This window comes from Camelina sativa, chromosome 2 (assembly GCF_000633955.1).
Source record: "Camelina sativa cultivar DH55 chromosome 2, Cs, whole genome shotgun sequence".
Taxonomy (NCBI): domain Eukaryota; kingdom Viridiplantae; phylum Streptophyta; class Magnoliopsida; order Brassicales; family Brassicaceae; genus Camelina; species Camelina sativa.
In genome coordinates, this window is record NC_025686.1 from 14,050,812 (window position 1) to 14,072,250 (window position 21,439).

Here is a 21,439-nt window from a genome sequence, read left to right on the forward strand (position 1 = left end):
TAAATTACTTTTTTATAAATCCAAACCGACATATAATTTTGTTTAATTATGTAATTTAAACCCTAATCATTTTTTATAAACCCAAATTAAAATACAATTTTGTTTAATTGTAAAATCTAAACCCTAACCACTCTTTTATAAACCCAAACCGATATATATATTTTTTTTAATTTTAAAATCTAAACCCTAACCACTCTTTTATAAACCCAAACCGACATATAAATTTGTTTGATTGTAAAATCTAAACCCTACCACTATTTGTATACCCAAACCGACATATAATTTTGTTTAATTATAAAATCTAAACCCTAACCACTATTTTGTAAACCCAAACCGATATATAATTTCGTTTAATTGTAAAATCTAAACCCTAATCACTCTTTTGTAAACCCAAGAATTTTTCTTAATTTATAGGTTTATTTGAATTAAAATTAAGTTTATTTAATATTTCTTTTATTAATTTTAATTCAAATAAAATTATAAATTAATACCAAATCATTTAAAATTAATTATTAATTGATATAGTAAGGGTAAAAATGGAATTTTATTTTTGTCAAAAAATCGTAAGTATGAAACTAACAAAATTTATTAGTTTGAGTATTAAATCACACGTTTTAATTAAATGAGATATTTTTCTTCCAACCAAAAAAGACGAGGTATTAAACTTCCAAATAAAAAATAGATGAGGTATTTTTAAGCTTTTTTTCCCTTTTTTTTTAATTAATTTATGCGTTCCTGGACCTCACATTGATTTGGGGGTTTCTTTTTTGATAACTACTCAACGTCTTTCATATGTATATGGTTCAATATTAATAACTTTGTCACTTTAAGACTCCTTTTTCGCTGGTAAACAACTTTAAGACTCCTTTATATCATCATTGATAAAACAAAAAAAAAATTATATTATTTCAGTAAAAATATCTCATATTTTATTTTGAGAAAAACAGTTCGTGAATAGTCCATATATATTCGATTGCATTTATACAATTTTACGCGTCTCTCAACATATACGTATGTGCCCATATAGTTTCATAAAACTGAAAAGCCATGATTTTGATTAAAACAAGTTCAATTATTAATTCATAAGTTAGAGATTGTTACTAGATTAATGTTAATATTTTTGTCATACTGTTATACATATAAACCCTTTATAAAACTTTTATCTCCCTTCACAAAATTTGTTGGGTATGCATTTCTGTTTAAAGATTCAGTATCCATTTTTACAACCTTATTTATCATGTAACTAATTTTTATGATATGTATTTATTTAAAAGCATCTATTCAGTTGGAACTTCTGTCTACCTGAAAAAGATATGCGCTATATATAATGACCAAATAGTGTATTTTCTCCAAATTACATAGGAAGATGGCATCTATGATCCATCTATGTATGTAATCACCAAGTTACCAACGTCGTGCCATGTGTCGATAGAACTCAATGTTGGCAGAGTGTCATCAAATCACATCATTTCTCATAGGAAACTTTGACGTTGACTTTGAGATTTTGGATTTTAAGTTTCTTGAAAATGTCTTTGTGACTCAAAATGAAAGTTTCAGACACTTAAAGTTAAGGACGGTGTGACATCTTTTGTTCTACTGGATTCATCAAATATTTGGGAAACAAAAATCTAGATGCCTAGTATTACTAGAGATGATTTAGTTTTCTTGTGATTTGACAAAGTCACAAATTAAAGTGTTAAGTAATTACTCCATCCGTTCTGTTTTAGATGATCTTTAAAAAAATAAAAATAGATGATTTCTCATAAATCTTGCAAATTTAATTGTGTTCTTTTATTGGTTTTAATAATTATTTCAATTATGCATCTTGTTTTTTCATTGGTTACGAACGTACGTAGTAGATATTAGGAATCGTAATCTACTAGCTAGCTATATCAAAGAACTAAAAATAATCCAATTAAAATAGTGAACGCTAGAAAAAACTAGTAAAAGACATTATCGGAATCAGTAATGTTTGTTTCCTTCCTCGGGTCTAGTCGTGTAGACTTGGTCTGTCTCTGCTGATTTTTCACGTGATTGCTGCAAAGCTTAGTTGATTATACACAACAACCATAACGTTTCTTCCTCGTTATTTAAAAGAAATTATTGATTGGTTTTCATATTAATTAATATGTATCAAAACAAGTAGATATTTATAAGTTACACTCACCGGCCAATAGGCCCAACACCATCTATTTTATCATTCTTTGTTTTATTTAGGGAGAGAGAGAGAAATTAACATGATGATATCATGGAATATAATCCATTATCCATTACAATACTACAAAAAGTCATCGAAAGAATACTCAATTTTCTGTTTATGTGCCTCAAATCATTAGGCTTCAACTTATAAATTATAACGGCTTTGATTGGTGAACACAATTAAAGCTGTACCACTTGTACAGCTTTGATTTTTCACCAATCACAAAAGCATTACTAAAAACTTTACTAAAAATTTTACTCTCAATTTTTTGATACAACTTTCATGTACAACTCTTTCTTACAGCTTTGCACTATTCTCTNCGCCGCAAAATCTCAAGTTTCGCTTGCATTAAAGAGGTTTTTGTTTTTTTTTTTTTTTTTTTTGTCAACCTCACCTTAAACTAAAATAAAACTCCTCGATTGGTTACCCAATCTGGAAGGAAATTGTTTACAAAAGATGTTTCTGATAAAAGCACTCTAGAAGATCGAGCTTACAGCTTTTCTATACAGCTTTGAGTATGTTACCAATCGGACCCAACTTTGAGTTTTTTTATTTATAAGTATGTTTTTTGTCGTCAAAGTAGTAGGTAATTCATTATATAAGCTTTTACAAAGTTTTATTCTAGAATATTACATGACTACGTCTACGTAGTACGTACATTGAATTAATATAAGCTCTTTTAATTTGCTAAGTTTGCACTTCTATACTGATGTAAAAGAAGTTAAAATCCTGCGTTAACGCTTGATGGATGATGCCATCAAAATATTACTCTTATTAGTATACCCAAGTCTCTGAAATTTTTGCACTACCATTCTTAGAGTTAGAGTAAGTTGGTTCCATGGTATCGTATATGCTTTAAATATATATATATATATATATATATATATATATATATGTGTGTGTGTTCCATTCCACTTATGAAGTGACCAACAATGCCAACATTTTGATCTTGAGATTTCCAAGATGCATATTAAACAACAACAAAAAAAAAAAAAATACTTCTTCTTTAAGCATATTCCCTTATAGATGTCTTTAGACTTATGGGAGATAAAATATCAGTCTTTAGAGTTCTCTTGAGATACTGCTCTGCTTGCTTCGTGATGGTATCCCTTTTTTTTTTTTAGTAACGTTAACAAGAAGTCAAGAAGTACTTATTCTCTTATATATTTCTGTTACATCATAGCTTTCTTCTTTCCCCCATCAAGCATGTAACCAAGTGTTTGGAGTAATTTTGAGTTGTACTAAAAAGATTTAAGATTATATTGATGATTTTAGATGAATTTATAAGAAATAATTGAGATTTGTTATCAAATTTCGCTGCGATTTCACTTAAAACTATGAAATTAAGATTATCATAAATTCAAATTATGATTAAACAGTACGAAAGCTGTCATTTAAATAAAACATTTCAAAAGTTTGATTAATACTATTTTCTAATTCCACCCACTAATTTACTTTATCCCCTATATATTAATAGAGGAACATTTTGGCAAAAGAGGTGTCAGCATTACAGAGCTCAGAACACTCTTTCCTTTATTTGTCATCAGTTTTTAAAAATATTTACATTTATTTACCATTGTATTTTTTCCAAAAATACAATTAACACTCAAAATTAAATGTTTATATTATCTTTCTAACTTAATTATATCATTTAATTGTATTTTCATTAAATCTTTAAAATGAATTTTAAGAACCCTTTGTTCATACGATATAATAATATAAGATTGATATTATAATAACTCTCACGGGTTAAATTTTAATTATTATACAATTTTTGTTATAGATATATACTACACAATCGAATTTGAAATCCCCTATATATTAATAGAGGAACATTTTGGCAAAAGAGCTAAGGTGTCAGCATTACAGAGCTCAGGACACTCTTTCCTTTATTTGTCATCAGCTTTTAAAAATATTTACATTTATTTACCATTGTATTTTTCCAAAAATACAATTAACACTCAAAATTAAATGTTTATATTATCTTTCTAACTTAATTATATCCTTTAATTGTATTTTCATAAAATCTTTAAAATGAATTTTAAGAACCCTTTATTCATATGATATAATAATATAAGATTGATATTATAATAACTCTCACAGGTTAAATTTTAATTATTATACAATTTCTTTTATAGATATATACTACACACTCGAATTTTAAATCCTCTATATATTAATAGAGGAACATTTTGGCAAAAAAAACTGACAGAGCTCATGACACTTTTTCCTTTATTTGTCATCAGCTTTTAAAAATATTTACATTTATTTACCATTGTATTTTTATTTTTCTAAAAATACAATTAACACTCAAATTAAATTTTTATATTATCTTTCTAACTTAATTATATTTTCATAAAATCTTTAAAATGAATTTTAAGAACCCTTTGTTCATATGATATAATAATATAAGATTGATATTATAATAACTCTCACGGGTTAAATTTTAATTATTATACAATTTTTTTATAGATATATACTACACAATCGAATTTTAAATATTTCAATTACCCATAAATATAACAGATTTTGTAAATAAAAATTACAGTAAAAATATTAAATAATTATTTTATACCGCACTATGTGTGGATTATCTAGTCTTATATTATAGACTACATACTTTCTATTTTTTTTTTTAAATCAAACTTTCTATTTATTTTATAATTTTGTGTTCCTTTATATTGAAAGCCATGTTTTTGGTCTCATTTTCGGGACAAAAATGACTTTTACAAAAACATGAAGCAAAAATAAAGAGAAAATTGGAATTTACATATTTAGTCAAAAGGTCATCCTACGCCACAAATGCAATATATAATTTGATTCCTTGCTTTGGCTGGAGAGAGAGAGAGAGTCACAAACCCAAACCCACACTTTCACTTTTTCTTCTTCTTTCTCTACTAAAAAACTCACTCCGATCACTTGTTAGACGATAATGGCGGACCTCTCTGTCGACGATTTCCTCAACCAGTGCAAACAATCCGGCGACGCAGCTTATGGCGCCTTGCGATCGGTCCTGGAGCGGCTCGAGGATCCGAATACTCGATCCAAGGCTCGGATCTTCCTCTCTGACATCTACAAACGCGTCGGATCCTCCGAGTCGTCTCTCCAAACCTACCATTTCCATATCCAGGACATCTTCCTCGATCAATACGAAGGTACTAGTAGTTTCATCGATCCGATTCCTTTTTAACACGATCCTTGAGTATTTGTTCTGTTCTGTGATTAGATGTTGTTATGAGTTGTTAAATGGATTTGATTGAGCTGCGCGTACTGATTTGGTTGATTTTGTTAGAGTTATCTATCCGATCTTACATTATTTTGTTTAGTTGACTTCGTGATCGATTTCTTCGCCGCCGAATTATCTGTTTTCTGGTTTCGTTTTCTTTATTTTCCGGGAAGGTGGGGTGATTCCGGTGGCAATTTCGTCGTTTTTTTTACTGCAATCGCCGAGTAATCGACAAACACGTCGCCTTGTTTGTCCAATGAATACGCTAACGAGTTACTATAAATTTAGCTTTTCGAGGCCCCTTTGTCGTTTTCTTAGTCAACTGCACGTTTCATTCTTTTTTTGTATCTTTTTTTAACTATTGTTGTCTGTCATTCTCATATGAGTTTCTATAATGATTCAACATGTGTCATTATGTACCACCATGATTATGACTTTCAAACATAAAAGTTTGCTCTGGAAGACATTGATCATGGCAATCAAACAACGCCGATATTTGAATTCCAGACTGTTGGGAGATCATATCAGCTTTAGGCTTATGCACAGTGACAAACAGATTTAATTCAAACTGTTCCTTTAGAGTATTAATTTATTTTCGATAGAAGTAAAGTTTGCAAAATGTTCTGAAATTCTACCTGATTCTGTCGCTCTGAGTAATATTAGAAGGCATGATCAACCGGAGTTTAAGATTTATATCAGCAGTTGGAAATTCTTTGTTTTTTTTTTTTTGTCTTTCTTGGGAACTTCTTGCAGTGTATCTCTAACATTCTATTGCAGCTGATATTGGCTACCTTATAATTAGGAACCATGCTTGTATCAGACACCAATACATCTTCCTCTCTTTTCTGCAGGTTTTCAGTCCAGGAAAAAGTTAACCATGATGGTCATTCCTAGTATTTTTATTCCAGAAGACTGGTCATTCACATTTTATGAAGGACTTAATAGACATCCTGACACCATCTTCAAGGATAAGACTATTGCTGAACTTGGCTGTGGGAATGGATGGATATCAATAGCCATAGCTGCTAAGTGGTTGCCTTCAAAGGTTAGTATATGTTCAATGGATTTTAAGAAGTGCCACTACTGAAGCTTTCAATTTTGGTCAGACGAGTACATGTTTTCGTTTTCGTAGAATGGGAAATAACTGTAGTAATGTCATCTATTAGTATGATTATTATTTCTATTTTTGATATTGCCCCTCATATATACCCTGGATATGCTTTAGGTAAGCTTTTGGTAGTTCACAGTAGCACACCAGTGTCAAGCTTATACGTGTTTTTGCAGGTATATGGGCTTGATATTAATCCTAGAGCTGTAAAAATTTCTTGGATAAATTTGTACCTAAACGCTCTTGATGATAATGGCGAACCAGTCTATGACGACGAGAAGAAAACTTTATTGGATAGAGTGGAATTCTATGAATCTGATTTGCTTGGTTATTGTAGAGATAATAAGATTCAGCTCGAGAGAATTGTAGGATGCATACCTCAGGTAATTTTTTCCTTCTGGTCTCCATACCTAATATTTGTAGGAGTAGTTTAAAATTCTATAAATTGACGAATTCCTATTATGTGTGCTTCCTTTGATGCAATGTTCTTGTGGCAGATTCTTAATCCAAACCCAGAAGCAATGTCTAAGCTGATAACAGAAAATGCAAGTGAGGAATTTCTCCATTCGCTGAGTAACTATTGTGCCCTTCAGGTAAGGGAATCTTTTTTTTTTCCAGCAAAATTACTCTTGAAAGTATCTATAGTACGTTAGCAAGCTAGCACCTAGAACTCTTTTGGTGTTGTCCAATTACATGTTATATCCTTTAATTGTCTATCCATGATGCTTCTTCTCTTCCTTTTCTATCAAAATTCATGTGCAATCTCACTGTGAGCTTTTGCTAGCATTATTGAGCCAGTCATATACATGCCTGCCATATCGTATTTCAGTTTTCAACCTAAGTTTGGCATGTTTGTGATGAGTAATTACATAAGATTTTTTTTTCTTGTCTCTGTAAAATCCATAACATCCTCTCTTTCTTCTGTTGTTTGCGATGACACATTCTCTTGCTTTTATCTACTCTAAAAGGTGTAAAAGATAGATCATCTACTGGATTACTTTGTTAATGTTGATGCTCTACCTGTGCCTGATAAATTTTGTATCCATATATTCAGGGTTTTGTTGAAGATCAGTTTGGCTTAGGTTTGATTGCCAGAGCGGTGGAAGAGGGAATATCTGTCATCAAACCTGCAGGGATTATGATATTCAACATGGGTGGTCGTCCTGGGCAAGGTGTCTGTAGACGCTTGTTTGAGCGGCGAGGAGTCCGTGTTACACAAATGTGGCAGACTAAAATACTTCAGGTAAGAATTTCATTATTGAAAGAACATGCTCCTCCACAATGGCCACTTGATATGTGTTTACAGGCTGCAGATACCGATATCTCGGCATTAGTTGAAATTGAGAGGAGCAGCCCTCATCGTTTTGAGTTTTTTATGGGACTTGCCGGAGACCAACCAATTTGTGCTCGAACCGCATGGGCCTATGGAAAGTCTGGTGGACGAATCTCCCATGCTTTATCGGTTTATAGTTGCCAGCTTCGCCAACCAAGTCAAGTGGGTAGATAAATAAACTTTCTTTTGGATAACATGTTTATGTTTTATGAACATAGTAATCAATTAAGGTGGTTATGGTTGACAGGTTAAGATAATCTTTGACTTCTTGAAAAATGGATTTCAAGAAATTAGTAATTCACTGGATTTATCTTTCGAGGATGAAACTGTGGCTGATGAGAAAATTCCATTTCTAGCCTATCTTGCTAGTGTCTTGAAAAATAGCTCCTATTTCCCGTTTGAACCTCCAGCTGGCAGCAAAAGATTCTGCAGTCTAATTGCAGGCTTTATGAGGACATACCACCGTATTCCAATTAATCAGGATGTAAGACTATTCTCTATTGTATTTCTATTATAGCTGTTGGGGACAGTAAACAATTTTTAGAAGATCTCGTGGAATGAAAAAGAATGAAACACCTGAGACTTCTGGACTCATAAAATGTCTAGCATTGTGACTTTTGTTTCACGCAAAAACTTCCGATCATATCTGAGTCTGCTTCTTTCTGTTTGCAAGAACATTGTCGTGTTTCCATCAAGGGCTGTAGCCATCGAGAGTGCATTTCGGTTATTCTCCCCTCGGCTTGCAATTGTTGATGAGCATTTAACTCGACAACTTCCGAGGAGCTGGCTAACCTCTTTAGCCATTGAGGTAAAATTGTTATATCCATATCTAGTAGTTGTACTTTACTGTATTTTGGAACGAAATGATGCAAGTGATGCTGTGCGCTTTTACCCAATGGAATGCTATTATGATGCTGAGTAAGGTGTCGCCTAGTGTTATGAGTGGGTATATCTTCCTAGCTGGAATAGGACATAATAATTCTTACTGAAGTTGTTGATAATTAACATGTCAAGATAAAAACAAAATAATCAGTCATTTAATGTAGAAGTGGAAAGCCAGTAGTTCGAGTGTAGAGAGAAGGAACTAGTAGCTAAATTTAAAAGATAACTAGAGTATCATAGTTCATAGATGGTGTAGAGTTATTAGCCTACAATTGAGATGCAAAAGCTCCTTGTTTATGAGGATTTGTATACCATGTGAGACTAGGATTTAATTTTAGTGATTGTGCTGTGAGAAAGAATAATAGTTGGTTCGTATATTCTTCTATTAATATAAATGCACTTGGTATTCTTATAGATGAAAGTTCTGCCACAAGATATCATTTTACTTGATGTTGCTATGAATTTATTGACTGTCCCTCCTTGTGTATTTTATTGATGGGTGATTTCTGTTTATGATGTGCTTAACCGGAAACTTTTTAATTATAGAACATGGAAAAATCAGAAGATCAAATCACAGTCATTGAATCCCCGCACCAGTCTGATCTGATGATAGAACTCATTAAGAAACTAAAGCCACAGGTGGTAGTTACTGGAATGGCTCCATTTGAAGTCATCACCAGTTCATCGTTTTTGCACCTGTTGGACGTGACCAGAGAAATTGGATGTCGACTCTTCTTGGATATATCTGATCACTTTGAATTGTCTAGTCTCCCTTCATCCAATGGAGTACTAAAATATCTCGCTGAAAATCAACTACCTTCTCATGCAGCAATTATCTGCGGTCTGGTAAAGAATAAGGTAAAGTTTTCGTCCAACCACATCGGTGACAAGTATGCATTATGTTCTATGTCATTTAATTGAAAAAAATAATTAACTCTTGAGATTCATTTCCTTAAAGCTCTTAAAGTAGTGTCATGTGCGTTCTGCAGGTCTATTCAGATTTAGAAGTAGCATTTGTCATTTCAGAAGTGAATGACATTTCTAAGGCCTTATCCAAAACTGTGGAAGTCTTAGAAGGTCATACTGCTATTATCAGTCAATACTACTATGGTTGCCTTTTCCATGAGCTTCTGGCTTTCCAGCTTGCTGATCGTCATGCCCCCGCTGAGGTATGTAGTTTAATCTGTCCTAACATACGTGTTAGATTTATTATCAGGGTGAGTTCAGATATTTTTTTGTCCCCAGTGACTGTGACTTGCATAGTAGCATTTCCTTTAAAAAGAGGCCGGCTGAAAAAAGACTTATGGTGTACTTGATTAAATCTTGACATTTAGTGATTTGTAATCATGACACCCTAAACCTTACAATCCCGGCCAATAGAAGTAACAAAAAAAATTCTATGTTAAGCTCGTTTGTGGAACAATGTTAAACCAATGTATCCATTGTAATGTTGAAACGTCTCTATTCAGTTCTATATTATGTGTCTTGTAGAGGGAAAGTGAGAAGGCAAAGTCTGAAGAGATCATTGGATTTTCAAGCTCAGCTGTCTCTATTCTGAAAGATGCTGAGCTTTCAGTCACTGAGATTGACGACAGTTCTCTAATCCACATGGACGTGGATCAAAGTTTCTTGCCAATTCCACGATCTGTTAAGGCTGCAATCTTTGAAAGTTTTGTGAGGCAGAACATATCTGAAGCAGAAGTTGATATCAACCCAAGTATTAAGCAGTTTGTGTGGACTAATTATGGGTTTCCAACCAAAAGCAGCACAGGCTTTGTATATGCTGATGGCTCACTAGCACTATTCAATAAACTGGTCATGTGTTGCGCTCAAGAAGGTGGAACACTCTGTTTACCTGCTGGCACAAATGGGAATTATGTTGCTGCTGCCAAATTTTTAAAAGCTAATGTTGTGAATATGCCTACTGAGTCTAGTGATGGCTTTAAGCTGACGGAAATGAGCCTAACGAAAGCACTCGAGTCTGTCAAGAAGCCGTGGGTTTGTATATCTGGACCAACAGTTAGCCCTACAGGCTTGGTGTACAGCAATGAGGAAATGGATATATTATTGGCTACTTGTGCTAAGTTTGGAGCAAAGGTCATCATTGATACTTCATTCTCCGGATTAGAATACAGTGCAACTAGCTGGGATTTGAAGAATGCTCTGTCGAAATTGGATTCATCCTTGTCAGTTTCGCTTCTTGGATGTCTCTCTTTGAATTTACTCAGTGGAGCTCTGAAACTCGGGTTTCTAGTTTTGGATCAGTCTGTCATTGATGCCTTCCATACCCTCCCAGGCCTGAGTAAACCGCACAGCACTGTGAAATATGCTGCTAAGAAGATGTTGGCTCTGAAAGAAGAGAAGGCGGGTGACTTTTTGGATGCCGTTTCTGAAACCATTAAAACGTTGGAGGGCAGATCCAAACGCTTAAAAGAGGTACTCATTCCTGCCTTCAGAAACTTTCTTTTGCAAAAAAAATCTCTCACATGGTTAAGGCTATGATTTCATATGGAAAAAATACACAATAAAACGTAAAAGCAAACAAACAAAAGGTTAAAGTAGTTGTAGATGAATTTGTTCATTTTCATGTTTTTGTTAACAATGCAGCAGAGTAAGTAAATGTTGATTTTATAACCACATGGTGTTAGGCTGTTAATCTTCTTTTTGTGAAATATTGGAAACAGGTATTAGAGAACTCTGGTTGGGAGGTTATCCAACCCTCAGCGGGAATCTCAATGGTGGCAAAGCCGAAAGCATATCTCAACAAAACAGTAAAGGTGAAAGCAGGAGATGGACAGGAAGTCAAGCTTACGGATTCAAATATGAGGGACGTGTTCCTCAGTCATACTGGTGTCTGCTTGAACAGCGGTTCCTGGACCGGAATTCCTGGTTACTGCCGCTTTTCATTTGCATTGGAGGATAGTGAGTTTGACAAGGCTATTGAATCAATAGCTCAGTTTAAAAGCGTGCTTGCTAATTGAAACGTGCTTCTTTCATTTACGCTACCATCTTCTTGAACTTGAACTTGAACTAAGGGGTCATTGTGCATTGCTGGTTCTTGGACTTACTCGTCGCTATACTTCTGCATTCCTTTGTTCTGTTGTTTCTAATAATTCGCGTGCCCGTTTCTTGGTCAGCCTCATAACGGGTTTCCCTTTTCAGAGCGTGATCTGTTCATGCTAATAAAGGACTTACAAGTGACTCTGTTCACAAACGGTTATAGCAAAGACTTTGTTTGTTGTGTATTTTAATGTGAATAAGTCTCTTTGTTTCTGAAGTTTGTATGAAGTTTCATTTATATCTAATCTTGGGCTGTCTCTACAATGTTCGACTACAGTATGCGTCTGATCTGAAATTTGGAGAAAATATGTAACACCTTGAATATATCTTTAAGGTCGATTATTTTTACAGTTCAGAACGTAATCATTAATAAGATGTCAAGAAACTTGTTTATACAAGTACCATTTTTAAGGATTTCAAAATGGATCCAAAGTTGGGTTTTGATGGCACCTCCACCAATGTGTTTATAAAATTCGTGTAACAAACTGACAATTATGGTGTGAAGTGGTACACAAAGAAGATTCAACTGTTAAATTACACCAGTGGCATTCCGACAATTTACAAGTGCTACATATCATTCTATTTTTTTACAGCATGGTTAATAAAGTGTACCAACCAAAACCTGTTTTTTCTTCATGAAACCAAGACAGCAAAATTTAGAGTGTGCAGTGAAATTATTATAAAAGCCGATTCAGGTCAATGACCATTAACCAGGCATTGTTTTACTCCCCCTCATTCACATGACATAACCTAGCCCGGCCAGGATTAAGCAGAGATTCTGACATTCTCCAACCCTGACAATATGGACGATCCAGCTCTTTCAATAATTGCATACTCGAAAAAACATAGAAGTATACAACAGAATTTTACCAAGTTACCTGTTCTGCAGCCCTGCTTTTGAAGATGCCATATGATGTAGAAACCATTTCACACGACTCAGCAATCCGAGACTCAAGCTCATATTCCATAGGAGCAAAAGCAGGATCTGACTGCTCCACCAATTTTGGTATACCATCTTTTGATTGATTCATGAAATGAAGAAGCACATGTGCCTGTGATATCATCATGCAAACGAATGAGAAAATTTAGGCCTTTATTACTTCTTCTCCACAGATTAGAGATATATAAGATGGAAAATTAGCCCACATGAAATGCTGCTTTGAGAATGTCATCCGAGTTAGCCTGATGTTTAAGCAGTGCATACACTTTACCCTTGGCAGGGCTGTATGTTACCATGTATCTTTCTTTCTGCCATAAGAAGAGAGAATTAAGTCAAATATGGAACCAAAAAGGTTTCAGCTTGATATATGACATAAAGGACAAAACGCATACATCGAAAAATGGCTTTACTGCCAGATATGTGCTAGGGTCTTGGAATGCATCCTTAAATCTGGCTCCTGCCAATTGGTATGAAAATCCATATCAGTAATGTTATAAAGAAAAGAATAGAAGTTCTTAGGAATAGATAACAACACATACCAAGCATCACTGGCCGATCATCCACCCATGGAAAAGTGAATATCTTTTCTTGGATATTACCTTCCTGCAGTGAGGGAACCCGCCCTGCAGATAGATAGAAAGTTCAATCTGTGAAGTTTGAATGTGACTAACCTCAAAAAGGTTGGCCAAAAAACACTGGGAGTGGGATATCAGAGCTATAGGAGTACACTCATGTTCATACTACCAAAGCATCATAGCTTACCCGTCTTGAGAAAGGACTCCACTGCTACTGTAAATCTCGCACGGTTTAGTGTATGCAATACTACAGATCTAACCTGAAAGGGAACCAGCCACGTTTTTGTAAACAAAAAATCCAGAAATCCCGAAGTGCACTAAAAGAGATATACATGAAATAGAGATGGATTCTACCTCTTGGTATGAGCTCATGAGATAGCCACATGATAGAAGACCAAAGGTTGTGACCAAAGAAGGGTTTCTTTTGGATATCAGGATGCTAAACCCAGTTCCCATCTTCACGTAGAAAAAAAATCATAACAAATGAAAACAATATTAGAACTCAAAAAGAAGATCACTAACATAGCCATAAAAAATTGATACAGTAAGCAGTTAATAACACCAAACAGAATCTATTGTGAGACCCACTAGTGAAAAGTAGCAATTTCGCTTCTAAAAGTCCATGTTTCATTCAGCTTGATAGATTAAACCAACAAAATACCCAAGTGATAATGAGAAAAAGGTCATACCAGATCAGCAATATTACCAACACACTCTCCCTTAGCAGTGACATCTCCTATGTTTTCTCCTTTAGCAAAGGCTTTATAGATCGGTGTACGAGTAGATGTTGATGTTACAGCTGCAACATTCTGTGATAAAACAATGCAAGATACAAACTGATAATTGATACAAAAAATAAATGAAAGACTAACAAAACTACTGAAAATTAATAACAGTTCTTAGTGTTAAAAGATGATGAGACTACCTTAACAACATTAGCAGCACAAGCCAGTGGAAGAAAAAGATGTGGAACTGCAGCAGTCGCTAACTCTACACCAGCACCCAGCTCCATCAATAGATCACCAGCAAACCGTAACTGCAAGCCAAAGTGAGTTAGAAGGTGAGAGAGAGTCAACAAAAGCACATGTTTAAGTCATGGAACCAAATAAGTACCTGTTTCAAATCATAATCAAACTTCTTTCCCTGCCGCGCAAAAAGCATTTTTCCAACACGTCCAGCACCATCCTACAAAAATTTATATAATATTCAACAATGAGTGAGTAAGTCTTCATCTCATATAGAAGGATTGATATACTTCTGCAACACATTAGATATAATGCAATTGAAGAGACACATGCAGTTGAACGAGAAAAAGCAAACCTTGAGGATCCAATTGATGGCAACAGCAGCAGAAGCAGAACTGTTCCTTGAAGCTCCAACAGAATTAAGAAGAGTTTGAGTAGTAAACACACCCATAGCTCCACCAAAGAAATGCTACAACAACATCACACAGTCAAAAAGATCAATCAATAACACTGAATTCTAAACAAAACAAACAAAAAAATTATCAAAAGAATCATACTTTCAAAGCTCTCCAAGTCATATAAGGAACATAAGACTCATTAACACTCCCAGGGAAGCCTTCAGGTACGACATAAGATCTAAGAAACGAACCCACTTCCTGTAAAATACCAATTTGAACATATTTCACTTAATTGATCAATTTCAAATAGCATCAACCAAACCAAAAGGAATAGGTTTTAAATCCATGGAACCTGGCATACATCAAAAGGAGTCTGAGGAGACTGCAAGCTAATAGAACGAACTGAATTCTTCTTGAATCCACCAGAAGAACCATCGGTCTCGGCGACGTACTTAAACCGACGGCCGTCGATTTCTTCGCAGCAGATCAATCTGAGAGTGGAATGAAGAAATTGAGAATCGGGAGAGGGAGGAGAGAGAAGAGGGAGGTCATCATCGGGAGGGGAAGCGAGAGAGGCGCTGATGCGGAGAGTTTCGCGAGAAAGGAGACGGACGGAGTCGGAAGAGGAGGTAATGGTGTCAGGTGGAGGAGAGTGATGTTTGAGCTTGACGCTTGGCATTGTTGTTGTTGTTGAGAATCTAATTGAAGGATCCGAAGAAGAAGAAGAAGAAGAAGAAGAAGAAGAAGGGATTTTGAATGGAGTCTCTATTTCTCTCTACGGCGGAGGAAACGAGGGAAGAAGAAGAAGCAGAGGAAGAAGCGAGACCAGTTGTTGTGTTCTTTCTTCCACTTGTTGTTAATTCACAATCAAATTCATCTCTCACGTGCATTCTTTTTATTTACTAGGTTTTGAACCCACGCTCATGGGTTTATTTGATAAATTTTGATGAAAATTATATATACTCACTCCATTTCAAAATATACGAAATGACCTCTTTAAAAAAGTTCAACCAATCATAAATAAAAATGCATAATAAATTATATTAAACTAATTTAAAAGTAGCATAGAAATTTGAAAACATCTTATATTATATAACACAAAAATCTTCTCTAAAACATCTTATATTATGAAATGCAGGGAGTATATGATTGATGACAGTAATAAAATATTATCTTATAAAAATAAATTATATTAGTATTAAATAAAAATTTAAATTTCAGATACACAATTTTTAAAAATATAAAAATGAGTTGTGTTATACATTCAGATCAGATCAAAAAAATTATGAATTTAACTCGACGTCCAGGCAAGGCGAATCATACTGCTGACCTCACATATCCTAAACCATTTATTTGACCACCAGAAAAGCGAAATAATTTTGTAATCTTGAATTTATCTCGTTTTTTATATTTAATTGATCGCTACCACGTATGTTTTCGTGTTTTTTTATTCAATGTTTTCTTATTTTTCATATTCTTTCTTGTCATTTTCATTGTCAAATTTTATGGTAATTGTCATCGTTACTTTTATCATGTTCTTCGTTATACTCTTATTCTTTTTCTTCTTTTTTTTCTTCAACTATTTCACATTCTTTCACTGAAAAACATTTTTTACACTACCATACAACTTGTTAACCCATCAAACTCCAAGACCAAAATCTTTTATTTTCTCATAAAATTTGTGCAATTCATAAAGTCCAGCATAGTCAACACATGCATCTAATTATTGATAATTTTATCCATATACTTATTCGGTTTAAGATCCACATGTATTGAAACTTCTCAAACCAATGCAGAGAAAGTAATATAAACACATGTATAGTTAAAATAATATTTGTGCTTTTCATCGATCCTTCTTCTTTAAACTCAAATAACATCAACTCAAGGTCTTTCGACGTCAATCCTTCTTTCTTAGACTTAAAAATAAAAATTTTACTGCAAGAATATCAAATCATATTTCTTTTATTTCTATAAAATTTAATTTTTTTTCTTCTAAAAATTCTTAATATAGATTACTACTATATTTCTAAAAATGTTAATTAGTGAAATATCTAATTCTTATTGGTTGTTTTAAATCTTTTATGGACACCTTTAGGAGTTTATAGCTTCAACTTTTTATTAGTATAAATATAATATTTTAAAATTTCTATGGAGGTTAAGTAATTGTAATATTTTCAAACATTCTATGAAGTTTAAATATTTTTAATATTTGAACCTTTTAAAAGTTTCAATATTTATAATATTTTAAACTTTTAAAATTTATAAATTATAATATTTTAGAAACCTTTTATAAGCTAATAAAGATTAAAATTTAAAGATCATAAGATTTTGAAGTTTTAAAAGGTTTCAAAATATAATATTTGAACCTTTTAAAATTTTCAATATTTATAATATTTTAAACTATTTTAAAAACTTTTTAAAAGCTAAGAACTTTAAAAAGTTTCAATATATATAATATTTAAACTTTTAAAAAATTTCAATATTATAATATTATTTTGAAACTTTTTAAAGTTTTAGTTTGATCAAATAAAAAATCGGATCAAACGAATAAAACTTTTTAACTTGGACGCCTTATAAATCAAGCTTTCCTGCTCATTCGCTGTTAGAAGCATATTAATCTTTATTTATACTGGTTCTGAACCAATGTCTAAAAGATTTCTAGCCAATGTGGGACGTTGTACATAGTTCTTTTATTTCTATAAGTTTTAAAATTTTCCTTTTTCTTAAAATTCTGGAAATTTAAAAAATGTTAATGAATGATATGTCAAATACTTATAGGTTGTTTAAAATAATTCTTAATATTGAAAATTCTTGAGATTTTAAAAAATGTTAATGAGTGACATGTCTTATCCCTATTAGTGGTTTAAAATCTTAGGTGGACGCCTTTAGGAGTTTATAGCTCCTACTTTTTATTAGTATAATTATTTTTTATATATTTATCCACTTTTGTTTTCTGTTCTTTTATTTATTTTTTCTGAATAAATGTATTATTTTTATAATTTTTTTTGTCATACATAGTTCATATTTGGTCTTTTTCTATTTTTTTTAAATCTTTTAGTCATGTGGGATTAGCTAGAATATAATATCTGAAAATTGCAAAGAAAAAAAAAAAAAACGAAACTACAAAGAAGATTCCTAAATTATTTACACTCACTACGCTTCTCACTGAAAAAAAGAAATACAAATAAGGACTGATCGTAATTATGATAACATGACCCTAATCATCCATACTCACTTGATCACAATGGCGATAATTAGTTACTAATCACAATAATAATAAAAAAAGCCCTAATCCACATCTAATCATCAATACAATAAAAATAGATACGTTTCTTTCCTGTGTTGACACATCAACATTTTGGAGAATTCTGGAGCTGACACCTCAGTTAAAACAGATAACCAATCAAATTATAAGAATTAATACAACTCAACTTTGATATCCAATAATATTTCCATGTCACATTTTATAGTTAATTTGCTGCATTTTAAAAAATGGCCCAAGCCCAACAGGCTAATAGTAAAATACAATTACATAGGAATCTAATTGTACTGATATTTAAAAGCCAAGTAAATAATCCAATTCGTAGAAAGATAAAATATGTGAAGAAATGGTTGTTGTTCAATTACTCAACAAACGGAAAAATTGTGAGAAAATCCAATATTTGATCTCTGCTTGTGATTAATTGTGATAACTACGGTGAAGTTTGTTATTCCTTTTTCTGAACGGAGACAGTAGGAAAGATTGGAATATTGGATGTTCAATGAAGATAACAAAGTCATCAGTCAAAATGACGATGTTGTTTTGTCTTTTTTGGAGACGTATTTTGAATCCGGTAAGAGATACGATAACCACACGGCTTCACAGATTGGAATTATCTCCGGCAATAGAAAGATAATGAGAGATAAAGAGTATGAACGCTGTGGGAAAGCAACAACAAGAAGATATATTTAAAGTATGTGGTGAGAGTCAACACTATACAAATATTGTCCTCAAAATAAACATTCCCGCGGCATAGCGCGGGCACGATCCTAGTATACATAAAACTAAGGTTTCACTCTCTCCTTATTGGTCCATTTATCATTTAATTTCTAAAAATATACATTTATTTTTAATTAAATAAAAAGTAATAATGTACACTAATCTATACTTTAAAGTCATACTTTACTACTAAATTGTAACTAAAATTACAAAAATTATGAATTGACTATTTTTTCATTCATTTTCATTCAAATACACTATAAATTATAATTGTAACTCCTCTAGTTAAATTATATTAGAAATATAACTTCCATCTCTTGAAATCCTATAAATAATCATTCTCACATCATCATCCACCATATCTCAAATTCTGTGATTATATATTTTGTTAAATTTATCTTATATTTTGTTAAATTTTATTTCTTTGTTTTTATGTATTTCTTTTTTCCTTATTTGTCTGCTTATTATTTTTAATTTTCAATTACATATGTATAATAAAATATTTTAGAAAGGTAATTTGCATCCCTTGAAATCCTATAAATAACTATTCTCACATCATCATCCACCATATCTCAAATTCTAAATATTTTTTTTTGTTTTGTTTATGTTCTTCCATGGGTTCAAAACTCATGGTAAGAGTGTGATTATATATTTTGTTAGATTTATCTTATATTTTGTTAAATTTTATTTCTTTGTTTTTATGTATGTTTTCCTTCCTTCTTTCTCTTCTTATTATTTTTAATTACATATGTAAAATAAAATTTTGCTGGCTGTAAAAAACAATTATCGATGCAGATTCAACAATACTAATTTTGATTAAAGCTCAATGAGAGAATCAAGCTAAAGAAATTATCTTCATTCATATATATTTAATTTAGTTTTAAAAGTATGCAATGTTTGAACAAAATAAACAACTATAATAGAATTATTAAATAAAAAATTTTAACTCTCTCTTACCTCCAATTTTTGTTGAGATTTATATACTCATCATTATATTTAGTTCTTGTGATCCAAATAATTATATAAAGATCATTATCATGTTTATTTAATTCAATATTTTGAAATTTAATGATTTTCTATATAAAAGAAAAAACAAATTTGATATTCTATTTCCAAAATTTTACTACAAAAAGGAAATCATTAGAATTTAACCTAGCAATATAGCTTAAATTAAGGTGAACATAAAAGAGACTCAAAATTAAATTAATCTTTGGGATTTTTATTGCATTTCCTATAATTTTATAAGGTTTCACTCTCTCCTTATTGGTCTATTTAGCATTTAATTTCTAAAAAATTATAATTATTTTTAATTAAATAAAAATATAATAATGTATATTAATCTATCCTTTAAATCCACACTTTACTACTAAATTGTAACTGAAATTACATAAATTATAAATTGACTTTTTCCACTTATTTTCACTCAACCACACTATAAATTATAATTGTAACTCCTCTAATTAATTAATTTAGAAATGTAACTTCTATCTTTGAAATCCTATAAATAACCATTCTCACATCATCATCCACATATCACAAATTCTAAATATTTTCTTTGTTTTGTTTATGTTCTTGCATGGATTCAAAACTCATGGTCAGAGTGTGATTATATATTTTCCTAGATTTATCTTATATTTTGTTCAATTTTATTTCTTCTTTTTATAATGTATTTTCTCCTTCGTTCTTTCTCTTCTTATTATTTTCAATTTTCAATTACATATGTTCTTTTTTTTTGGCAAACTTTTCAATTACATATGTATAATAAAAAATTTTGTGGCTTAAAAAGACAATTATCGATGCAGATTCAACAACACTAATTTCAATCAAAGCCCAATGAGGAAAGCAAGCTAAAGAAATCATCTTCATATGTATTTTATTTTTAAAAAGTATGCAATGTTTTAACAAAATTAACTATTATAATAGAATTATTAAATAAACAAATTTAACTCTCTCTTACCTCCAATTTTTTTTTTTAGAATTTGTATACTCATCATTATATTTAGTTTGTAATCCAAAATATAATTATATAAAGATCATTATAATGTTTCTTTAATTCAAAATTTTGTAATTTAATGATTTTCTATATAAAAAATAATTTGATAGTCAATTTCCAAAATTTTACTACAAAGAGGAAATCATTAGAATTTAACCTAGCAATATAGCTTAAATTAAGGTGAATATTAAAGAGATTAAAAATTAAATTAATATTTGGGATTTTTAATCCCTTATATGCGCGGGTTGTTGTTTTAACGCGCATATTACCTAGTTAAAACAAAAATCCCTACTCCACATCTAATGCGTATATAAGGTAAGAGGACACAATTTCTTTTATTCTTGAGATGACTCAAGATGAAGTTATGAATCTTTTTATTTGTAGAATAAAATCAGCAATTGTTAGGCTCTTAGTAAATTTTATCAGATTTTTATATCTCATTTATATATAACAGCAAACCCACTTTTAAGGGTCAATTTAAATCTAACGGATGAGACTATTTTTCTTATCTCATTAACGGTCTAGATTTGTTAATGATCTCAAAAGTTGCAAAATTTTGATCTAACAATTATGTTTCTTCGTCGTACCCCCAACTTTCAATATTCGCACTTGTTAGTTTTTGCACCTTTTTGTTTTACACCTCTTTGTTTTCACACTTTTTTGTTTATATATATATATATATATATATATATTATGGAACTTGAAAAGAGTCTTTTGTTCTTTGAGTATAGTTTCACACCTCCAACTTTCATAATTTTTAAGTATTATTTTTTTCAATTT

The 21,439-nt window shown here is 31.6% G+C and overlaps 2 protein-coding genes across 4 annotated transcripts; one reads left to right on the plus strand and one right to left on the minus strand.

Annotated features, from left to right (window-relative positions):
* On the plus strand, positions 5,033-12,085 carry LOC104724368 (methionine S-methyltransferase-like). 2 transcript variants are annotated; one of them, XM_010442847.2, is made up of 12 exons: positions 5,133-5,355; positions 6,278-6,471; positions 6,711-6,917; positions 7,032-7,127; positions 7,589-7,777; positions 7,841-8,029; positions 8,115-8,351; positions 8,541-8,675; positions 9,296-9,607; positions 9,739-9,918; positions 10,241-11,185; positions 11,434-11,730. In XM_010442847.2, the coding sequence occupies exons 1-12, from the start codon at positions 5,133-5,135 to the stop codon at positions 11,728-11,730; spliced, it is 3,204 nt and encodes a 1,067-aa protein (XP_010441149.1). The 2 variants fall into 2 exon arrangements, with proteins under 2 accessions (XP_010441143.1, XP_010441149.1); XM_010442841.1 differs by having other exon boundaries at positions 5,033-5,355; positions 7,589-8,029; positions 11,434-12,085.
* On the minus strand, positions 12,282-15,559 carry LOC104724380 (protein root UVB sensitive 6). 2 transcript variants are annotated; one of them, XM_010442868.2, is made up of 13 exons: positions 15,049-15,559; positions 14,847-14,945; positions 14,645-14,758; positions 14,438-14,509; positions 14,250-14,360; positions 14,014-14,133; positions 13,679-13,780; positions 13,512-13,584; positions 13,289-13,372; positions 13,142-13,206; positions 12,956-13,057; positions 12,688-12,861; positions 12,282-12,603 (listed from the first exon to the last, which is right to left on the minus strand). In XM_010442868.2, the coding sequence occupies exons 1-13, from the start codon at positions 15,364-15,366 to the stop codon at positions 12,532-12,534; spliced, it is 1,506 nt and encodes a 501-aa protein (XP_010441170.1). In that variant the 5' UTR covers positions 15,367-15,559; the 3' UTR covers positions 12,282-12,531. The 2 variants fall into 2 exon arrangements, with proteins under 2 accessions (XP_010441170.1, XP_010441162.1); XM_010442860.2 differs by having other exon boundaries at positions 15,040-15,559.